The following is a 19,204-nucleotide window of genomic DNA, read 5'->3' on the forward strand; positions in this document are numbered from 1 at the left end:
CCAATCATGCTTAACAGGAGAATTCAATTATACCAGTCTGCCAAAAACCTCTTGAAATTTTCAAAGTAAAACTTTTAAGGACGTAAGACATTTAAAAAAAAATAGAATGAAAAAAACTTTAAAACTTACTCCTTGAGCTTCTCAATTTCTTCAGGTGTATATCTAGAAATTCAGAGAAATTTTTAAAAAATCAATTAAAACAGTGAATGCTAAAAACCTTAATAAAAATCAGAATTTCATTTAGGGAGCTGAATGTTAAGTCACTTAGCATATGATAATACTTTCAAAGTAACCCATTTTAAAGTGGATTAATAAAAGTTGAGAATAGGCAGGGTGTGGTGGCTCAGGCCTACAGTCCCATCACTTTGGGAGGCCAAGGCAGGCGGATCACCTGAGGCAAGGAGTTCGGGACCAGCCTGGCCAACATGGCAAAACCCCATCTCTACCAAAAATAGAAAAGTTAGCTGGGCGTGGTGGCGGGCGCCTGTAATCCCAGCTACTAGGGTGGCTGAGACAGGAGAATAGCTTGAACTCACGAGGCAGATGTTGCAGTGAGCCAAGATCATCATGCCACTGTACTCCAGCCTGGGCGACAGAGACTCTGTCTCCAAAAAAAAAAAAAAAAAAAAAGTTGAAAATAAATGCTTCTATTTTTATTTTTTTAAAACAGTAAATATTTTTAGTTATAATAAAGGTAAGGATTGTATAATTTTCTCCAGAAAAAAAAATCAACATTTAAAACAAACATTCGCTCCTATGCTGTCTAACACTTCCTTTATTTCAAACTTAGATTTTGGCACTCTCAAATCATAACTATTCCAAAAAAACTTATGGGTGACATTGTAAACTAGAGCTAAAAAGAAAATCTAGAAACAAAAAAAGTCTACAGAAAATTCTCTCAAAGCACTGAAAAAATTAAAATTATCTTTATTTCCTTTACCCAGGTATGGACATCTGACATACTCTTGCTCTTTATTTCAGTAGGCAAGTACTCAATACAGCCAATGTAATGTTCTTTTAAAAAATGTCCATTTAATAACTATGAAAGTCTGCTCACTTTGTAACCATTTGTAATGCATGGAAAGTTTATGAATAGTTAACAAGTCATTTATGCTTCATTTACAATTTTTTCTCTTTTTCCACTGTCACAAAAACATAATTTAATCCTCTTCAGCTTTCAAATGTATTTTCATTAGCAGGCTGCTGAAGAGCTAGAGAAAGAGCTCCACCATTAGCTCAGCAGTACCTAATAAGCCATACTACTGCCACCTAAAATTTCCAAAGAGAAATTAAAAATATGTCAGTAACAATATACAATCACTGCATTTGAAGAATCTTAATGATACCTTCCCATAAATGCTACCTAAAACAGAAATCCATGCATTGTTTTCAGAAATGTAGTTCTTTTCCATTCTGCATTTAAAAAAAAAAAAAAAAAGGCCACTGACCTAGGAATGCTATATTCTAAAAACAAATAGGAAAAATGTTACCAATAAATTTCAAGTTATTTTCACACTTCTTAAATCTTTAATCAGTACTGTACTTTTTATGTTACTTTACTACAAAGCAGACTTTGACATATTAAGTAAGCCAAGTCTTAAATCTAACCTATATAAAGTGAATTAGATCCTAATTTCTAAAAGAGGCTTTAATAATAAGGTTTCACCATATTCACAACATGGACCTGGAAGATAAAAATATTAACAATAATTCATAGCTGTCTTCAATTAATACCTTGACCATAATTCTATTTTTTTTTAAAAATGGACAGTTCCTCAAATATTACCCCTAATTACATGAAAACATGCAGCATTACAAGTTTTCATACTTTCCCACATGGTTTCTGTCATCATACATGCGAAGCACTCTTCTATAAACTGCAAACAAAGGCCGGTTCAGACCCCATGCTATAGTCCTGTAGAAATCTTTTCTTTCGTCTTTTGACATCTCAAAGATGATTTCTGTAGCATCTTTTATTCCGCGTGCCTAAATGGGTTACATTTCTTTGATTTAGGGATTTCTGATAAAATACATATGGATATACTATGCTTTTAAAATATCACTAATTCATTAATAAATCAAATATAAACTTTTAAGGTGTTGCAAGAGATAAAAAAGTGACACTTAAATGTTCCAAGAATAAACTATCAAATTCAATAAATTCAATTTCCGTCAACTGTTTTACAATTACAAAAGGTTAAAAATAGATCTAAAGAAAGTAGAAGGAAGCAAATCACAAGAGCAAAATCAATGGAATCCAGAATCAAAAGGATAAACTAATCTAGAAATTGGTTCTTTGAAAACATCCATTAAGATTAATAAAATTTGAAATGATTAAAGTTCTGCCAAAAAAAAAAAAAAATGACACAAACAATATTAGCAATGGGAAAATGGGGCCTAAGTAGAGATGCTGCAGAGATTAGACCATTAACAAAGTAACATTATGAACAATTTTATGGTCATAAATTTAAATTTTGGTAAAATGAATAAATTCCTAGAAGACATCAAACATCAACTTACCAAAACTGACTCTGGAAGAGATAGAAAATCAAATAGGCACAGACCATCAAGAAAATCTAATCAGTTATTAAATAATCTTCCCACAATAAAAACAGTAGGCCCACATGACATAGATGATATTATAGGTAAATCCTACCAAATAGACACATAATCCTCTCCTTAAACTATTCAAAAGTTAAAAAAAAAAAAGTGGGTACATTTCTTTGCTTATTTTGTCAGGCTAGCATAATCTTAATAGTGAAACCAGAGGAGGACAGTTTCAGAAAAGAATTTTCAGGTCAAACTCATTCACTAACATAGATCTCCTAATAATATTTTAGCACACTGAACCCAGCAATGTATAAAAACATTAGTATGTCCAGGTAGAAAAGTGAATTTATCCCAGGAATACAAGTTTGTGTTAATTTCAGGAAAATTATTAATGTAATTAATCACACCAGCAGATTTATGGAAAAAATGTAAAATCTCAACAGATGTGGGAAAAGCATTCATAAAATTCAGTATTCATATATGTATATCTTACCAAATTAGGATTCACTGATAATCAGATTTTTTAAAAAACCAAAATTATAAAGATTAGAAAAGAGGAAACACTTGTAATATATAGGTAGAAACACAAAAAAATCTATGAAAAAAATTATGTGATTTAAAAAAGAACTAATTTTAGCAAGGTTGCTAGATACAAAATCAAAATGCAGTTATTTGCGTTTCTACTCAAAGTTTACATAACATTTTTAAAAGTTCCCACACGGCATCAAAATTAAGAGTAGAGTATCAGAACTTAGGCAAGTTACCAATGTCCTTTATGGAGGAAAATATAAAACCTGACATTGAGGAGGAACTAAGAGTTATACCATGTTTTTCAACAGGAAGATGACATACTGTGAAGATATTACTTCCCCCCAAATCAAAGTACAAATTCAATGCCATCCAATAAAAACTCCATTTGAATGTTTCACTCTCTGTAAGCTGATTTTAAATTGATAACAAAAGAGCAAAGGGCCAAGAATAGCTAAGACATTTATGAAGAGACTTGCCCCATTGGATATTGGGACTTCTGAAGACGGCACTGTACTGGTGCAGCTATCAACAAATAGAACCTGAAAACAAATTAGAAAACCTAGAAACAAATTTGTGGCAGCTCGATTTAGAACAGAATGGACACTGTAAGTTAGGAATTAGACGTCTATACAGAAAGAGATACAACTGAAATTATATCTCACACCTACAGCCATGAAATGCAGAATTATAAAACTTTTACAAGATAATGTGAGAATGTCTTCATGCCCTTGAGGCAGGGAAGGATTTCTTAAGCAAGCATGCATGCAAAACAAACAAAAAAGATGATACACTTGATACTGCAGTTAAAAATTTTTTATCAAATGACACCTAAAGAGAAGGAAAAGACAGGCCACTAAATTGGGACAATTTTGTATCTGTAATACAAATGACCAATAAACCATTAGTACTCAGCATACATTAAGAAAGTCTAAGTTAAACAAAACAGTTAACGCCACAGAAAAACTGGTGAAAGACACAGGAATTTCAAAGAAGAAACACAAATAGCCAATAAGCATATCAAAATGTTATCAGAGAAACAAATTAAAATCATAATTAACACCCATTAGATTTGTACAAATGAATAGCAAAAAACTAAAAGAACCCAAATGACCATTAACTGTGAAATGGGTAACTTGCACATTTGCAGGATGAAATACACCTAAATAAAAGGGTAAGGATATTAAAATAATAATGAGTTACAGAATATCCACAGAATTAATCTATTTATATATATTTCAAAAACAGGTGAAATCACAGTATATGCATTTTATATACTTTTGAATGTATGAAACTTCACAGCAAAAAATTTCTACATTTCAGAATGTTTTCTAAAATTCTTTCACTTATGCAGTTCCAATTTTGCCAGTGATTCAACCTAAATATTTACTGATCTACTACATGCAAGCACACTGTGTTGCAGGATGACCATACAGTGAGATAAAAGATTCTTCTGCCTCCACACTCTTTGCCCTTTTTCTTGCTTGTGGAAGTTACTTTCATTTATCCTTTTAACCCAAATATGAAACATATGACATCCAACTAATTGGAACTCTCTGAAGTTTAAAACTGGCTCTACAGAAGTCTTAGAAGAGCACCACATAATAAAAGCTATGGTCAAAAACCCAAATTGAACAGATTATCTTTTTTCAAGATAACCTTTGAACATTACCTATTTCTGCCAATCTGATCATCATTCTCCCAATCACCTAAAATAAAAACTCTTAAGTTGCTCTAACTCCTTTTCCTTCTTTCCCAACATGCAGTTCAGGCATCCTTGCAGATACTTGGTTATCTGCCCTTTCTCTATCAATTCTATTTCTACCACTGTAGTTTAAGTCCTTTGCCACTATCAGTTGGGCTACTGAAACAGTCCTCTAAAAGGTCTCAAATCCTACTCACACTCCTGCCCATTAATCACTAACTTGGAAGGGTCCTCGGAGATGATCTACTTTAATCCCTTAGACAAGGAACTAGCTTAATTCTCAAAGTTCAGTGTTCCTTAGCACTGATTACTGCTTTATCTAAACTAGTAGCATTTTCCAGGATTAACTGAAGCATATGTGACTAATGGACAACTTAAATACACTTCTGGATTCATTTTCAATGGCCAATGTATTTGTTTCTCTTAAAATAACAAACATGGTGGAAGGATCCCATTTATTAGTGAAGAATTAGAAGTTTTAAAATTCTATATTTCAAAAAGCTTAGCTTGGGAAAGTTGCAGTTAAAATTAAAATTTAAAATGTGGACCTTCTATCTAGGCAGCACTGTATTTCTACATTAGTGTTGAGTGGAAAATTTAAAGTAAGCAGTCAATATATCAAACGATACGAGAATGGTTAAACACTGTATACCATCCTTCCCCAAATGATGCTGATGGTCTACATTTCAGACATAATACTATTTGAATCTAACTCCATTACAGAAATGGTCAGCAAGTCTCTGGAAAGATTTCCTTGAGAATACAGATCTACCCCACGAATTCCTTACTCAACTAAACTACTAGCTTTTCTTAAACCCTTTAATGCTTGTCATCTGCTATGGGATAAAGTTCAAATTCTTTGGCATGGATTTCAGAGCCCAGTTTTCCAGAGGCTATTTATCTCAGTTCAAGGTAAAGGGGTTAATTTAATGTGCGTTGGTTTTGATCTTTGATTTCTTGCTGCTTCAGCTTGTATTCATGTAGTTCCCTCCAATTCTACTCTAGCCCAAGTACCATTCTTTAAGACAGCTCAAATCCTTTTTCTTCCAAAATTTTCCGTAACTGCTCTAAAAACTCTTCTTTCTGTAAACTTGTACAGAATTCACATGTATCATTCACATGATACAAGGCTTTGTATCACTCTTCACCTGTTTCCAGTCTGCCCAAATGGATCACTGACTTCAAAAGCAAACACTGTTAAAGCAATCCATGCCTTAACACAATCCAAAGCCTTAAAAATACTGTGTTCAAAAGACATTTAATGAAGAGTACTAAGCTAACAAGAAATAAACCTGAAAAAGAAAATAAACTAAATTTTTGATTTTTTTTAAAAGGGAAAGACTACTATGACATCAAAAATTCATTCAAAGATGCATACCTTAGCTGGGCGTGGTGGCTCATGCCTGTAATCCCAACACTTTGGGAGGCCGAGATGGGCGGATCACCTGAGGTCAGCAGTTTGCGACCAGCCTGGCCAACATGGTGAAACCCTGTCTCTACTAAAAATACAAAAATTAGCCGTGCGTGGTGGTGCATGCCTGTAATCCCAGCTACTCAAGAGGCTGAGGCAGGAGAATAGCTGGAGCCCAAGAGACGGAGGTTGCAGTGAGCTGAGATTGTGCCACTGTACTCCAGCCTGGGCAACAGAGCAAGACTCTGTCTCGAAAAAACAAAAACAAAAACAAAACAAAGAAAGATGCATACCTTAAGCTTTTAAACAATATAAATTAAACTATATAGCCTTCTTGAAAAGATAAGACTTTAAAATGTTGAGAGGCTACTAACATTTTATCTAAACTTTAGGGTGGCAACTAAAGTAGTAAAGCGATTTTAAACTGAGAATTCAAAATATTATTATACTATAATAATGTATTTTAGAATTACTCAGCTACAACATGTTAGCCATTACAAAAATCCATTACAAAAATAAGTAAAAAGTTAATAAGTACATACAACATACTGTGTCGGTATTTCTGCAACTGGCAATAAACAAATTAGTGAAACATAAAAATATGCCATAAGATACCTTTAGATAGCGTTCAATATTGTTCATCAAAATATCAATTTCTTCCTTGGACCACATCCCCTGCTTCCATTTATGCCCTTTAAAAGAAAACAAGTAATGTTAAAAAAAAAAAAAAAAAAGTTACTCTTTGAAAGAAATAAAACACCAAAGATTCCTTTGTGATTATATTTGGGGATAAAATTTAGCTAATTTCATTTCTCATTCCTCTGAAATCTGAAAGGTCTCTAGGTTAAACTTGCTTTTGTAACTTCCGGATTTTAAGCTATAGTACATTTATTTGACCCTACTAAAAAAAGACAATGATAATTAAAAGATTTTTTAAAAATTACCTCTCTTAGCCTTTCAACAATATAGAACTGCTAAAAAGAAACATAAAAGTAAAAAAAGCCAAATCATGCTCAAAACTTTTTGAAAAATTTCTCCAGTGAAAATTGTATGGGCAAAAAGAACATACACAAATGTTGGGAGCAAGCACCCCAAAATCTGGCCATAAACTGGCCCCAACACTGGCCATAAACAAAATATCTGCAGCACTGTAACATGTTCATAATGGCCCTAACACAAAAGCTAGAAGGTTGTGGGTTTACACACACAACTGCTGCAGTTAACTAGCCCAATCTATTCCTTTAATTTGGCCCATCCCTTCATTTCCCATAAGGGATACTTTTAGTTAATTTAATATCTATAGAAACAACGTTGATGAGTGGTTTGCTGTTAATAAATATGTGGGTAAATCTCTGTTCAGGGCTCTCAGCTCTGAAGGCTGTCAGACCCCTGATTTCCCACTTTACACCTCTTATATTTCTGTATGTGTGTCTTTAATTCCTCTAGGGCTGCTGGGTTAGGGTCTCCCGGACTCTAGGGCAAGGTAAATATTGAATAACAAGTGAATAATGTATTCTTAAAGAGTATTTACTATACAGTGGTTGAAAATGATTTACATTTTTCTGCTTCCTTTCTGTACTTCACAGTGGCACACACACAACGCTCACTTTTTTTGTAGCACCTTCCCCAGCTATGCTTGAGCATAGCCAACACTATAAACACTACGTTTAAGGCTTAAGGTAGCCTCTAGGTCGCTTATCAGACCATAGTAGGCCCTTGAAAAGGCTTGAGTTCCTATTCTCATAAGCAATAACTATCTTGTCTTAAATGCCACCACTATGCATTTGTTCAAAAACTAACAAGACAAAATTTACTTCAAATCAGGAGAAAAATAATTATTAATTACTGAACAACAAATGGTGGTTTCACAACCTTAATTCAAAGTCATTTGGGGCCAAATTTAATTCAATTAGAAAAGCTCAATTACTCTAACTGCTCAATCCTAATGATGAAGGTCCAACTCAGAATCTTGATGACTATAAGCCCTTTCTATCTCCATTTTTTTCCACTGGGCACTAAAATTCACAGTATATCTTACCTTTATTAGTCAGAGAATCCTTATCTTCTTTAGTTGTAAACCATGCTTGGCTAACTGCTGAAACTTCCTCATTACCCAAGGGAGATATTTCATCTAGTTGCTCATTCTGCAAAATCTTGTAAAAGTTAAAAAAAAAAAAAAGTGGCAGCTTGATTTAATGCCCAACCTGATTCATCTTTGTAATCCTAAGCATTATAAAACTTAAATATAGTCATATGGAATTCACTTGTTTTAGATATAGTAAAAATATATTCAATTTACAAAAAAATATTTCTTGCTATTTTTATTATGGCAGTATGAAAACAAAATTATATGCATTAACATAATATGACCTTCATTTAAGCAAGTAAGTGTACTACTGGCTTCAGTTTTATATAAAATGGGCCAAGAGTCTATTAAGTATTTAAATCAACATAGAATACTCAGGGAAATTTAAATATTTACACATGTAAATAAGCTCAATAATATACAATATACAGTTATCTGTTCTAGACAGGAAAATGGAAGTGCTAGGGTTGGGTGTTATGATTTGTTAATGCCCTCAGAGATAAGCTTGCTGCCTAAATCACCAATAATGTAATCTCTTAACTTAAAAGATTAACAGGCTAAATCATAAGTCATTATTGCAAAATCATGGTCTGCTTATTGTTTTCTGACAACTTTGTTTTAGACAACCTCTAGAGCCTTATTAATGTACCTTTCTCTCAAAGAACTGTATGGTACTACTTATTCTTAATGCAGTTAAGTCTTCTGTGCAACCACCACCATCTATATTTTTAGTTACAAGCATATCTAACTTAACAAATTCTGCAGGGGAAAAAGCTGCCTTTGGCAGAGTTGACCCTGGCCTAAAGAGAACCATAATGTAAATGAGGAAGACCTGGCAACAGTGCTACCGTATCAGATATTAGCCTATCATAGACAGAATAAGGGAAGAGTCACATGTTTAGTGACCACTCAACCCAATTCAGTCTCTGGGCTAAAAAAAAAACTAAGCAATGTTACTGGCTGAAGGTAAATCCTAAGAAGGACTGAACTACTACTTCTTGAATAAACAGAAACTGAACTTCTAATATGAAGAGAAACTGAAACCCACCTCTCTTGGAAAGAGATAAGCTGTCCTCATCTCTTTTGGAAAAAGATAAGCTGTCAGTGGACAACCAAGGTACAATTAGGAGAAAAGTCACATTTCTATTGTTGCCTACTACTTTATTTTTGTATCTGGTGGTAATATATATAGTGTGTTTATGGAAGTGCTTTTGAATCCATGGGCAAAAAGCTGGAAATCACTGGAACAAGTGTGAATAAGTTTTATAGCCCTCTATTTATGTGTCATACTTTTTGATTTTTTAAATCAAGAAGGACCTGTATAAAGCTAAGAATTGAGACAGACTATATGTGTCTAAGGTTCTTACATTCTGAAGATCACAATTTTATAAGATTTGATCCTGGAGTTATATATCAGTAAAGAGTATAACAGAGAGCTATCAAAAGACCTTGATACATGCAATACTCAGTTTTAAGAACTATAATGTAGAAAATACTCTTAAATTATCTTCTCTTAATCAGTTGGATATGAGAATCAAATCACCATTTCTCAAAGTATGTCTATATAGCAAAGCCCATTCCATGAACCTTAGGAATAAGTCTGTTATGCTGATTAACCACTATTTGGGGGCAAACATTTAATGCCTTATGGCTCAAATCTTCCCTCAAATGAACAAATAATTATTAAGCAGTAGCAGTAGTATTCAACACCATCAATAATAAATGAGTTTAGTGAGTACAGCAGGAGACTTAGGTACCTTGAAGGGTACCTATCTATACTTGATATATAAATAAGTCTTACAGTATTTTACCCCCATTTTTCACTACTTTATGCATCTATTAAGTTTCCTCAGCTATATTTAGTATGCTGCTGCTTTTAAAATGAAGCTTTTATGAGTTGGTTGCAGGATTTCATGCCTATAATATATATAAGGCTTAGAAACCTAGAATATTCAGCTCATTGAAGCCTCTTGCAACCACAAAGTACTACATACATAGGGACTTACAATAGTTTCTAATTATTTTTCAAGCTAGTCTCATCACTGAAATGAGACATAGTACATTAACTACCAAACTATGTCAAAATAGCTGCACCTGGTTTACAGCAGATACAGTAAGAAACAGACTATTTCTGAACTTTTTAACTATGCTGACTTTCAACTCACATCTTGTTCATTTTGTGTCTAAAGTTAATCTTATTAAACAAATATTAGCAATTATTAGAAAAGTTTTTTGTTCACTAAAATGGTGATAGCAACCCAAGAGGTTAAATATTAAATTATAACTCATTAACTCTTTGGCAGTAATCAAAACAAAAGAGCTTTGTAATTTGTTTCATAATAAGGGCCAAAACAGTGGCGTGTGCCTGTAGTCCTCGCTACTTAGGAGGCTGAGGTTTCTCATCATTTTATCTGCTAACCAATGTGTCAAGGAACATTCTCCTGAGGACAGTTAAAAGATTTACTATACCTGGATCTGTGTCACAGTCCCCTCAGTAACCTCATCATCTGCTACCTCTGTGGTCGCAGTCATGGTCACCTCAAAGCTCTGATCATTTTCTGAAACTTCAAGAAAAGGAACAGTTCATCTCCAGAATAATAATGGCAAGTTTTAATTGTTCTAAAAATATCCATGGGGAAAAAACACAATCATCTAATTTCCTAACAAACTACTTGTTAATACATCTTCACATGTATATATTCATTTGCTTAATAATAGTTAATGAGAACCTAATTCATAGTAGATACTGCTCTGGGTGCTGGGGATACAACAGTGAGCAAGGGAAACAAAAATCATTTCTTCATAGAGCCTATATTCTAGTGGGGAAAGACACAAAATGGCCAGATACTACATTGGATGGTGATTAGTAGTGAGAAAAAATAAAACAGGAAAGGGAATCTGTTGGGGTGGAGGACAGTATTTGAAATTTTCTATAGGAGGCTGGGAAAAGTGACCAAGACTTGGAACAAGTGAGGATGGAAGCTAGTTTTGCAGGAATCTCAAGGAAGAGCATTTCAAGGAGAGCCAAGTGCAAAGGCTCTGAGACGGGGCATGCTTGGAGTGTTCATGAGAATGGCAAGAAGGTCAGTGTAGCTAAAGCAGACTAAAGAAGAACAGTAGGAGATTGTGTGGGGCCTTGTAAGCCAAAAGGTTTTGGTTTTAACTCTTAGGTGGGAAACAATTGGAAGATTTTGAATAGAGGAATAATATAATCTTTTATTTTAACAGACTCACTCTGTGCTATCAGAAAAACCATCTGAAGCGCAAATGCAATAAAGATAGGTCAGTGGCTTGGACTAGGGTGAAGGCAAGTGAGAATGGCTAGTAGTTCAAATTGTGAATGTATTCTGGATGGCAAAGCCACTATGATTTGTAGACAAAGAGGAGATGGAAGAGACTGAAGAGCCAAGGATAATATTACATTTTTTTAAAAAAAAATCAAAACTACTGGAAGAATACACCTGCTACTAATTAGTTGAGAAGACTGTAAAATAAGCAAATTTAAGGATTTAGGAAGTTATAGAACCTCTGCTTTAAACACACTAGTTTGAGACAACTACTAAATATTTAGAGAATGAGAAGTCTGGTCTGGAATAAATCTGGGGTGGTTAACACCAGATAGTATTTGAAACCTTAAGTTGAGATCACCTAAAAAGTGAGTAAACAAAGAAGCAGTCTAAGGACTTAGTTCTGGGGTGCTCCACATTTACAGGTTCTGGTGACATGGAAAAGTCAGCAGTAGAGACTGAGAAGAAATGGACAGAAAAATAGAAAGAAAACCAGAGGAATATTTTCTATAGGCCAAGTGAAAACGTTTCAGGGAGAAGGGAGTAATAAATATTGTCAAACGTTGCTGACAGATCAAGTAAGGCAAACACTAAAAAAGTGAACACTGAATTTGGCAACAAGAAGGTCTTTGGAGAGCTGGGAAAAACAGTTTAGTTAAGGGGTGAAAGCTTGGAGTAAGTTTAAGGAAAAATGGGGAAAGGAAATGAAGGCAAATACAGGCAATTTTCAAGGTATTCTGCTCTAAAGGCAAGGAGGAAAATTGAGTAAGAACCAAAAGTGAGCTAAAAGAACTTCTTATTTATTTTTCTGAGACAGGCTCTTGTTCTCTTGCCCAGGCTGGAGTGCTGTGGCACACTCACAGCTTATTGCAGTCTCAACCTCCCAGGTTCAAGCAATTCTCCCACCTCAGACTCCCTAGTAGCTGAGATTACAGGCATGCACCACCACACCCGGCTCATTTTTGTATTTTTTGTAGAGACAGAGTTTTGCCATGTTGCCCAGGCTGGTCTCAAATCCCTGGGTTCAAGCAAACTGCCCGCCTCAGCCCCCCAAAGTGCTGGGTTTATAGGCATGAGCCACCACGCCTGACCAGGGACTTTTTATTTAAAGAAAAATAACAGTATGTTTGTGATACTGTGGTAATGACTCAGTAGAAGAAAAACTGGTGACACAGAAGAGACAAAATAATTATTGGAACAATGTCCTTGAGTAGGTAAAAGGGATAAAATCTAGTAAATGGAAGGGTAGGCCTAAGATAGGACAACGAATATATGAATGGACATAGATGCAGGTAGGTATGTATTTGTGGTAGTAGGAATTTGTAGAAATTATTTTCTGGTCACTTCAAATTCTTTGTGAGTAGGGTTATTGGCTCAGAGTAAAAAGGTGGAAAAGGTATTTGGAAGTTTCGGGACATATGAAATAGTCATCTCAGAGTGGGTAAAAGAACACTACAGAACTGTTGTTACTGGTAGGCAGCATTATGAGCCCGTGAGAATAGTCAGCCTGCTTGTGCCATTTTTCTCTAATACTTTTCAATTAGCTGCACTGGTACAGACATAAACAGGCAAAAATAGATTTAGACAGTTATGATTTCACCAAATAAGTGAGAGGAAAAAAAAGGACTTGGTGAATGCAAGACAGTGATTATAAGATTAACCATAAAAGTAAAACAGGGTAAAAAGGAAAGAAAGGATACAAGTAGAGAAGAAACAATGATAATATAATAGGATCAATGGGTCCCAGTGAGGCAAAAGACTGCAGGAGTTACAGAGTGCTACAGGAAGTGAGCTGGAAAAACAGAAGTAGTGGTAGGAAAACAGCAAGTCTGAAATAGATCACAAATGAACTCTAGTAACAGGTAAGAGTGGTAAAGGCAGTAATAAATGGAGAACAAAAGGAATAAGAGGCTAAGGTACTGAAAGAATCATCTAGACGAATACTGTAATCACTATATAGTTATAAATAGGGAATGGGATAAATGTAGTGGCAGATGACTACAAAGAGAAGAGGTAAGTGAGTTAGAGTGATTAATGAGAGGCTGATGCCTGTGAGGATTTTTACGATCCAGACAGATAAACTTTATCAGTCTTATTGCTCAGTATTAGGCTCCAGTGTGTCTTCCATATGTGATGATGCTATGACCCAACATTAAGCAGCTCATGTGCTTTCAAGTCAACCTTCCTCTATTATCTGAAGCTAAGTGAACAGCGCCATTAAGGATTTGGTTTACCACCATAAAAAAACATAATAAAGTGTAGTTTGAACCTACAATCATGAACAGGGCATTCTACTTTAACAAAATGAATTGGTTAAAGTCAATTCATTTCAAATTAGCTACTCAAAAATTCTAGTTTAGAAAATATTTAGGATTACATCTGTATAGATAGGCCAATTAAGTTTTAGAATTGAATCACAACATAATAGTCAAATTAGGAAAGATTTAAAAAAACACAGGAATCATGATTAGGAGGAAAGAATATTTAATTAGAAATATGTTATGCTTGTTTATACCACAACTGGAAGCAATATTAACACTGCTTTTTAATAAAGTCTTATAAACTAAGAGTTTCTTTTCTGTTCAATTTAGCAAGCAATTAACTCTAAATTCAGAGTACATATCTACTTGTTAAGATATGATTTTCCAGGCTGAAAACCTGGTCTTGCCTTTTCAAAAGATGAAGATGTGATTTTGTCTGATGCTGAGTGTAAAATCAAAGTTCTCAGCTATGGCAAAACTCCCCTTTGTGCTAAGAGTGCCACCAACAGCCATGTGTCCCACCCCCATTGCCATGGACTAAGGCATCTACTCCAGAATCTTCCTGAACACTCCATACACTTTGCTAAGCAAATCAGAAATACAACCTAATGTTGCAGTTGGTATGTGGTCTTGGGCCAACAGTATTGCACTTGAAATATTATACCTCCTATAGAAGCCAGTCTACTCTAAATGATCTTGGAAGAGAAACGCATTAAGAACTTTCTTGGTAAGAATAAACTAATTAGGCTTCTATCTAACTTTCATGTTGTCATATAGCATACTGAAGAGACAATATGGCATTGGGGTCAAGAGTATGTACTACAGGAACCAGAATGCCTAGATATGCTCTTAGCCAAGTTATTATAATTTTCTGTGTCTCAGTTTCCTGACTTGTAAAATAGGAATAACAATATTAGTACCTATTGTAAAGCATGCTTTCTCAATGAGGGCAAATATGGTTCTTGGGGTGGGGGGAAATGCATGTGACAAAAAGTTTTATTATCTTTATGAACAAAGCAAGGACATACAGACAGTACGTTAAGAAATACAAGCTATTTTTGAGGATATATTGTACTTTTCATGAAAAGTACAATCAGGAAAAAAAGTCTAAAAAGGCTCCTTGTGGGGCAATTGAAAAAAAAAAGTTGGGAAGATTAAAGTAGGCAATATACGTAAAAGCATTTAATGATATGTCTGGCACATAGTATTTATTGTTAGCTAAAAAGAAGTGTTTTGACTAAATGAAGAAAAAAGCATTAAGTCCAAGTCTATCTAGAAATGCCAATTGAATGTCTTGGAAGCTAAACTTTGATTTTAAAAGGGAACTCTATGGCTCTTAATACGTAGTGACTTACGTGGAAGTGCAACAACTGATATGCAAGGAGTAGAATCATCAATACTCTGATCATCCTCAGAGGACAAACAAAGCCTCTTATGTGGAGGTTCAATACTATCTTCTGAGTCTATTTCATCCGCTTCTAATGGAAGAAAACAAACAAATAAAAATCTCAAAAATTTCAAACCAATGAGGGAAAACAAAATTTCTAATAATGGTTCTACAATTTTTTTATCTATTAAAAACATTTTCTTACCAATTTGCTCATTTAACTAAACCTAGTTGTGCAAACAGGATTCAAAAGGACACTGCCTTTCTATGCCTACCGCAGTATTCAACTCCTGAAGGCGGTGTCTCAAACATGAAAGAGAAGGGAAGCCCGGGGAAAACTGCTATCTCTCTTGGCAGTAGAAGCAGTATGTGCAGTGACATGGAGGTATGAGAAGCTTAAGGTATAGGTATGTTAGGAAAATAAAGATAGTGTGATCTGCTGGAACACAGGTATATGAAATGTGGCAGGAGGTAAGACTATGAGGAAAGCAGAAACGACTGGAGACCTATGGGCCAAATTAAAGAACCTGTACTATATTCTAAAAACCTTGGGAAGCTTTATGCTATTAATTGTATCATGAGCAATTTCATCAGCTGCTTGAAAGATGGATTATAGGTAGGACACTGGTTAAAAAGCTATTAGAGATACCTAGATGAGAAATGAGAAACTGAACTAACAAAGGAGGGCTTGAAACAGACAGGATGCAATGGATTTAAAAAACATAATACTATCAAGAAGTCTTCAAATGAAATGATGCAGGTGATGAGAGAAATAATTTATTCCCAACCACATTCATGATCTGGACACTAATGAAATTCACAGAGAAAGGAAAAAAGAGAACTAGGTAATTTAGGAAGTACATGTAAGGATTGTTTGGGATGTATGAAACTTAAGGTGCCTATGAGAAGCACAGAGAATTCTGTATAAAGACAGAGTCTGAGTCATCTTTATAGGTAGGTGCTACTTAAAATTCTAAGTTTGAATTAAATAACCTAGGAATTATGTACAGAGTGAGAAGAGAAGACAGAACCTAGGTTGAGTAAAGATGAACTTAAGAGCACAATAAATAAATGACATAAATAATGAGCAAGCAGAGGAGTAACAACAAAATTATCAGCTGGAAGGCTACTGATTCTTAATTCATTGTAGATCATCATATTAAGTCATATTCAAATGATTGTGTACAATTCTTTAACACAGGTTCTAACAAAAAAGTCTATTTGCATTGAGGAATAATTCTACATTTCCTAATGAATTAAATATACTGCTAGTACCACTTAGTATAAAAAAAAAGTATATATTATAGTTATTCCATCATTACCTTTGGGGGCTCAACATCCTATTTATAACATAGCAACAAGATTGACAAAAGCTAACATTTATATTAAACTCATAGGCACCTAGACCTCTATTTGGGCAATAGGGGTCAAAAGTGATAAATAAATTCAGAGAGTCAGAATTATATATCAGCAAGTTCTCCTACCATTCTGAGGGCAGTGAAGAATGAGATTCCCTTCTGTGTCCTGAGTCAAAGTCACAGAATTCACAGTTTCTACTGTTACTGTGTCAGAATCCTCTTCCACTGTGCTCATACTCAAATCTGTACAAGAACAGATTCTAGATCAGGATTTCAAAATTTATTCCCAGATATGAAGTATTCCCTTATAATCCCCTGAAATACCACACATATTTATTTGGGTATCTGCCTACAGTGTTCTTCATGTAAAATTGCAATGAGAGTTCAGATTTCAAAAACTGCCTTTCATAAGTTTACACCCATTATTTAGAATTAAATATCTGCAAGACTCTGTTTGCTCTGATAAATTTTAAAAACCTACAACATTTATAATACTTAATGTTTTTGCCACATCCAACCAAAGAGAATCTGTCTTATCAGCAAAAGTCTCACCACTTTTTGATTGTGTTTTTATGGACAGCTTTGTAGGTGCTTAACTTCTTTTTCTTTAGCAGAAGATTCATCAAAATTTTTATCTTAAGAATTATTTTTCCAAAACATTTTTTACAGGTATTTAAGCTCTATTATCTGAAACACAGGAACACTAAAATAATTCTTGCTGTGTTCTTTTCAAAATATTGAAAAAGTACATACATCCATCACTGACCAAATTGCAATTTTAAGAGATGAGTTAGTCCTTCTTTTGAAACAGGTAACTTTGAACATTGTTCAAAGTATCCTTACCTGCTATTTTACACAAATATTATTTTCCTCTTGTTCAGACAGATGGAATACTTAGTCTTGGAATATAATATCTCATGGCTAGTGGGGGGAAAGGCATGACACTATAGTCAATAGCCTGGCTGAAGTCTTCAGAAATACCTTATAAGGTTTAAAGAGGTTCTTGCCTCAATACTCACTTTTGGCACGTATGTTTACCAACTAAATAACACAGAGGACATAAACCGTGATATAATTACTCAATGTTTATTAAGTTTTTTTTTTTTTTTTTTTTAGAGAAGGGGTCTTGCATTGTTGCCCAGGCTGGAGTGCAAAGGCTATTCACAGGCACAATCTTAAGTGTACTAGAGCCTTGAACTCCTGAGCTCAAGTGATACTCCTGTCTTAGCCACCCGTGTAGCTGGGTACAGGTATGTGCCAACATGCCTGGCTCTCTCTGGCTCCTATACACAAGATATTAGTCCATTCATACATTTACCATTGAAGTGAATGTATTTTCTTTTGACACAAAAACTTTTAACATTTACATGGTGAAGATCCAATAATTCGTTAAAATTTTACTATACAAATTACTATTTGAAAAGGACATCATTCATTTTACAATAGTAATTATGCCATTCCCAAAATAAAGGTAAATGGAAATCATGATCTAGTTTTGACAAATTTGCAAATCATGTGATGTCCTTGCAACAAAAGCAGACTTACCTAGACAACGGATGGATCAGCTACAGCCCTTCCCACAGAATCAAGTTGCCTTCCCTTAGCCACCAGCATCACTTTCATGTTATCCAGACTGTTTCTCTCCCATGTTCCTATCTCTGCAACACTCTGAAAAAGTAACAGCATTACACACAATAAGGTTTAATAAGAACAAATGAATAGTATAGCAGTATGCTGATGACAGTCTAGGCTCAAGCCTCTGTGATATCTCATCTCGAAGAGTAAGACAAAACCAGACTTCTTTTTTAAGTAGAACTTTTGGAAATTAGCCTCTAAAAATATTCCCCAATGAAGAAAGGACAGAAATGATGACTATTCACAGTTAGTTTCTTAGCCCAAGTGGCTCTCATCAGGCAGACAAACGTTCTCTGAGAGAAAAAAAAAAACAAACCAGGCTCAGCTATGCTAGTGGTTCTATGAACTGTAGACTGTGGTACCATTATGTAACATGATGTGTATTATCAATCAATACAGTACCATAAATATTACCAGTAACTATAGTTTTTCTTTATAATTATTAATACCTCTCTTTATGTTTTATCTTAAAGCATAAAGATTATATAATACCCTATTCATTCAGAAAACCCTTTTAAGATGACAGGTGAGCAACCCTATCTAAGAATCTGTGTGTGAGGGGGGACCTTAAACAATTACACCAGAGAAGACAAATTACAAGCTCTTGAAAGCAATGTGAAACCTTATGAAATATGAAATGGTTTTTAAAGGTTTCTTTCAATAAGCTTCTCATCTTTATCCTCAAAAGCCAACCAGAGCTTTAAAAAAAAAGTACAAGATTTGAGGTTCGAGGGGATGTTTCAGCAAAAATTAGGGATTAAAATTCTAATTTTTTCAGCATTCTAATTAGATCCTCTTTGCATTTTCAGTGAAAAAGGTACAGACCCTGATGGAGAAACATTAAGCTATTGGATTTCATGTTTCATGTTGCTATTTCTGAATCAATTTTTTAAAGGCTGGCTTGTTAGTAATACCTACTGCAAAAGATGGGGGAAAGAAATGTAAAAAAGTTAAAAAAAAAAAAAAAAAGGTTAAAATCATCCATAAACTTTCCAA

The 19,204-nt window shown here is 34.4% G+C and overlaps 1 protein-coding gene across 3 annotated transcripts in view; it reads right to left on the bottom strand.

Moving 5' to 3' along the window:
• DMTF1 (cyclin D binding myb-like transcription factor 1) overlaps positions 1 to 19,204 on the bottom strand; it is a 44,058-nt gene that overhangs the window by 14,813 nt on the left and 10,041 nt on the right. Inside the window, exons 2-9 of one of the 3 annotated variants that reach the window (XM_011996048.1) lie at positions 18,119 to 18,241; positions 16,700 to 16,816; positions 15,184 to 15,306; positions 10,750 to 10,844; positions 8,233 to 8,347; positions 6,810 to 6,886; positions 1,829 to 1,986; positions 130 to 162 (exon numbers count right to left, since the gene is read on the bottom strand). In XM_011996048.1, coding sequence (XP_011851438.1) covers positions 130 to 162; positions 1,829 to 1,986; positions 6,810 to 6,886; positions 8,233 to 8,347; positions 10,750 to 10,844; positions 15,184 to 15,306; positions 16,700 to 16,808 — 710 coding nt within the window. In that variant the 5' untranslated portion in view covers positions 16,809 to 16,816; positions 18,119 to 18,241. The remainder of the gene's footprint in view (positions 1 to 129; positions 163 to 1,828; positions 1,987 to 6,809; positions 6,887 to 8,232; positions 8,348 to 10,749; positions 10,845 to 15,183; positions 15,307 to 16,699; positions 16,817 to 18,118; positions 18,242 to 19,204) is intronic. The other 2 variants (XM_011996050.1, XM_011996049.1) reach the window with 2 other exon arrangements.

This window comes from Mandrillus leucophaeus, unplaced genomic scaffold (assembly GCF_000951045.1).
Source record: "Mandrillus leucophaeus isolate KB7577 unplaced genomic scaffold, Mleu.le_1.0 Scaffold50, whole genome shotgun sequence".
NCBI lineage: Eukaryota > Metazoa > Chordata > Mammalia > Primates > Cercopithecidae > Mandrillus > Mandrillus leucophaeus.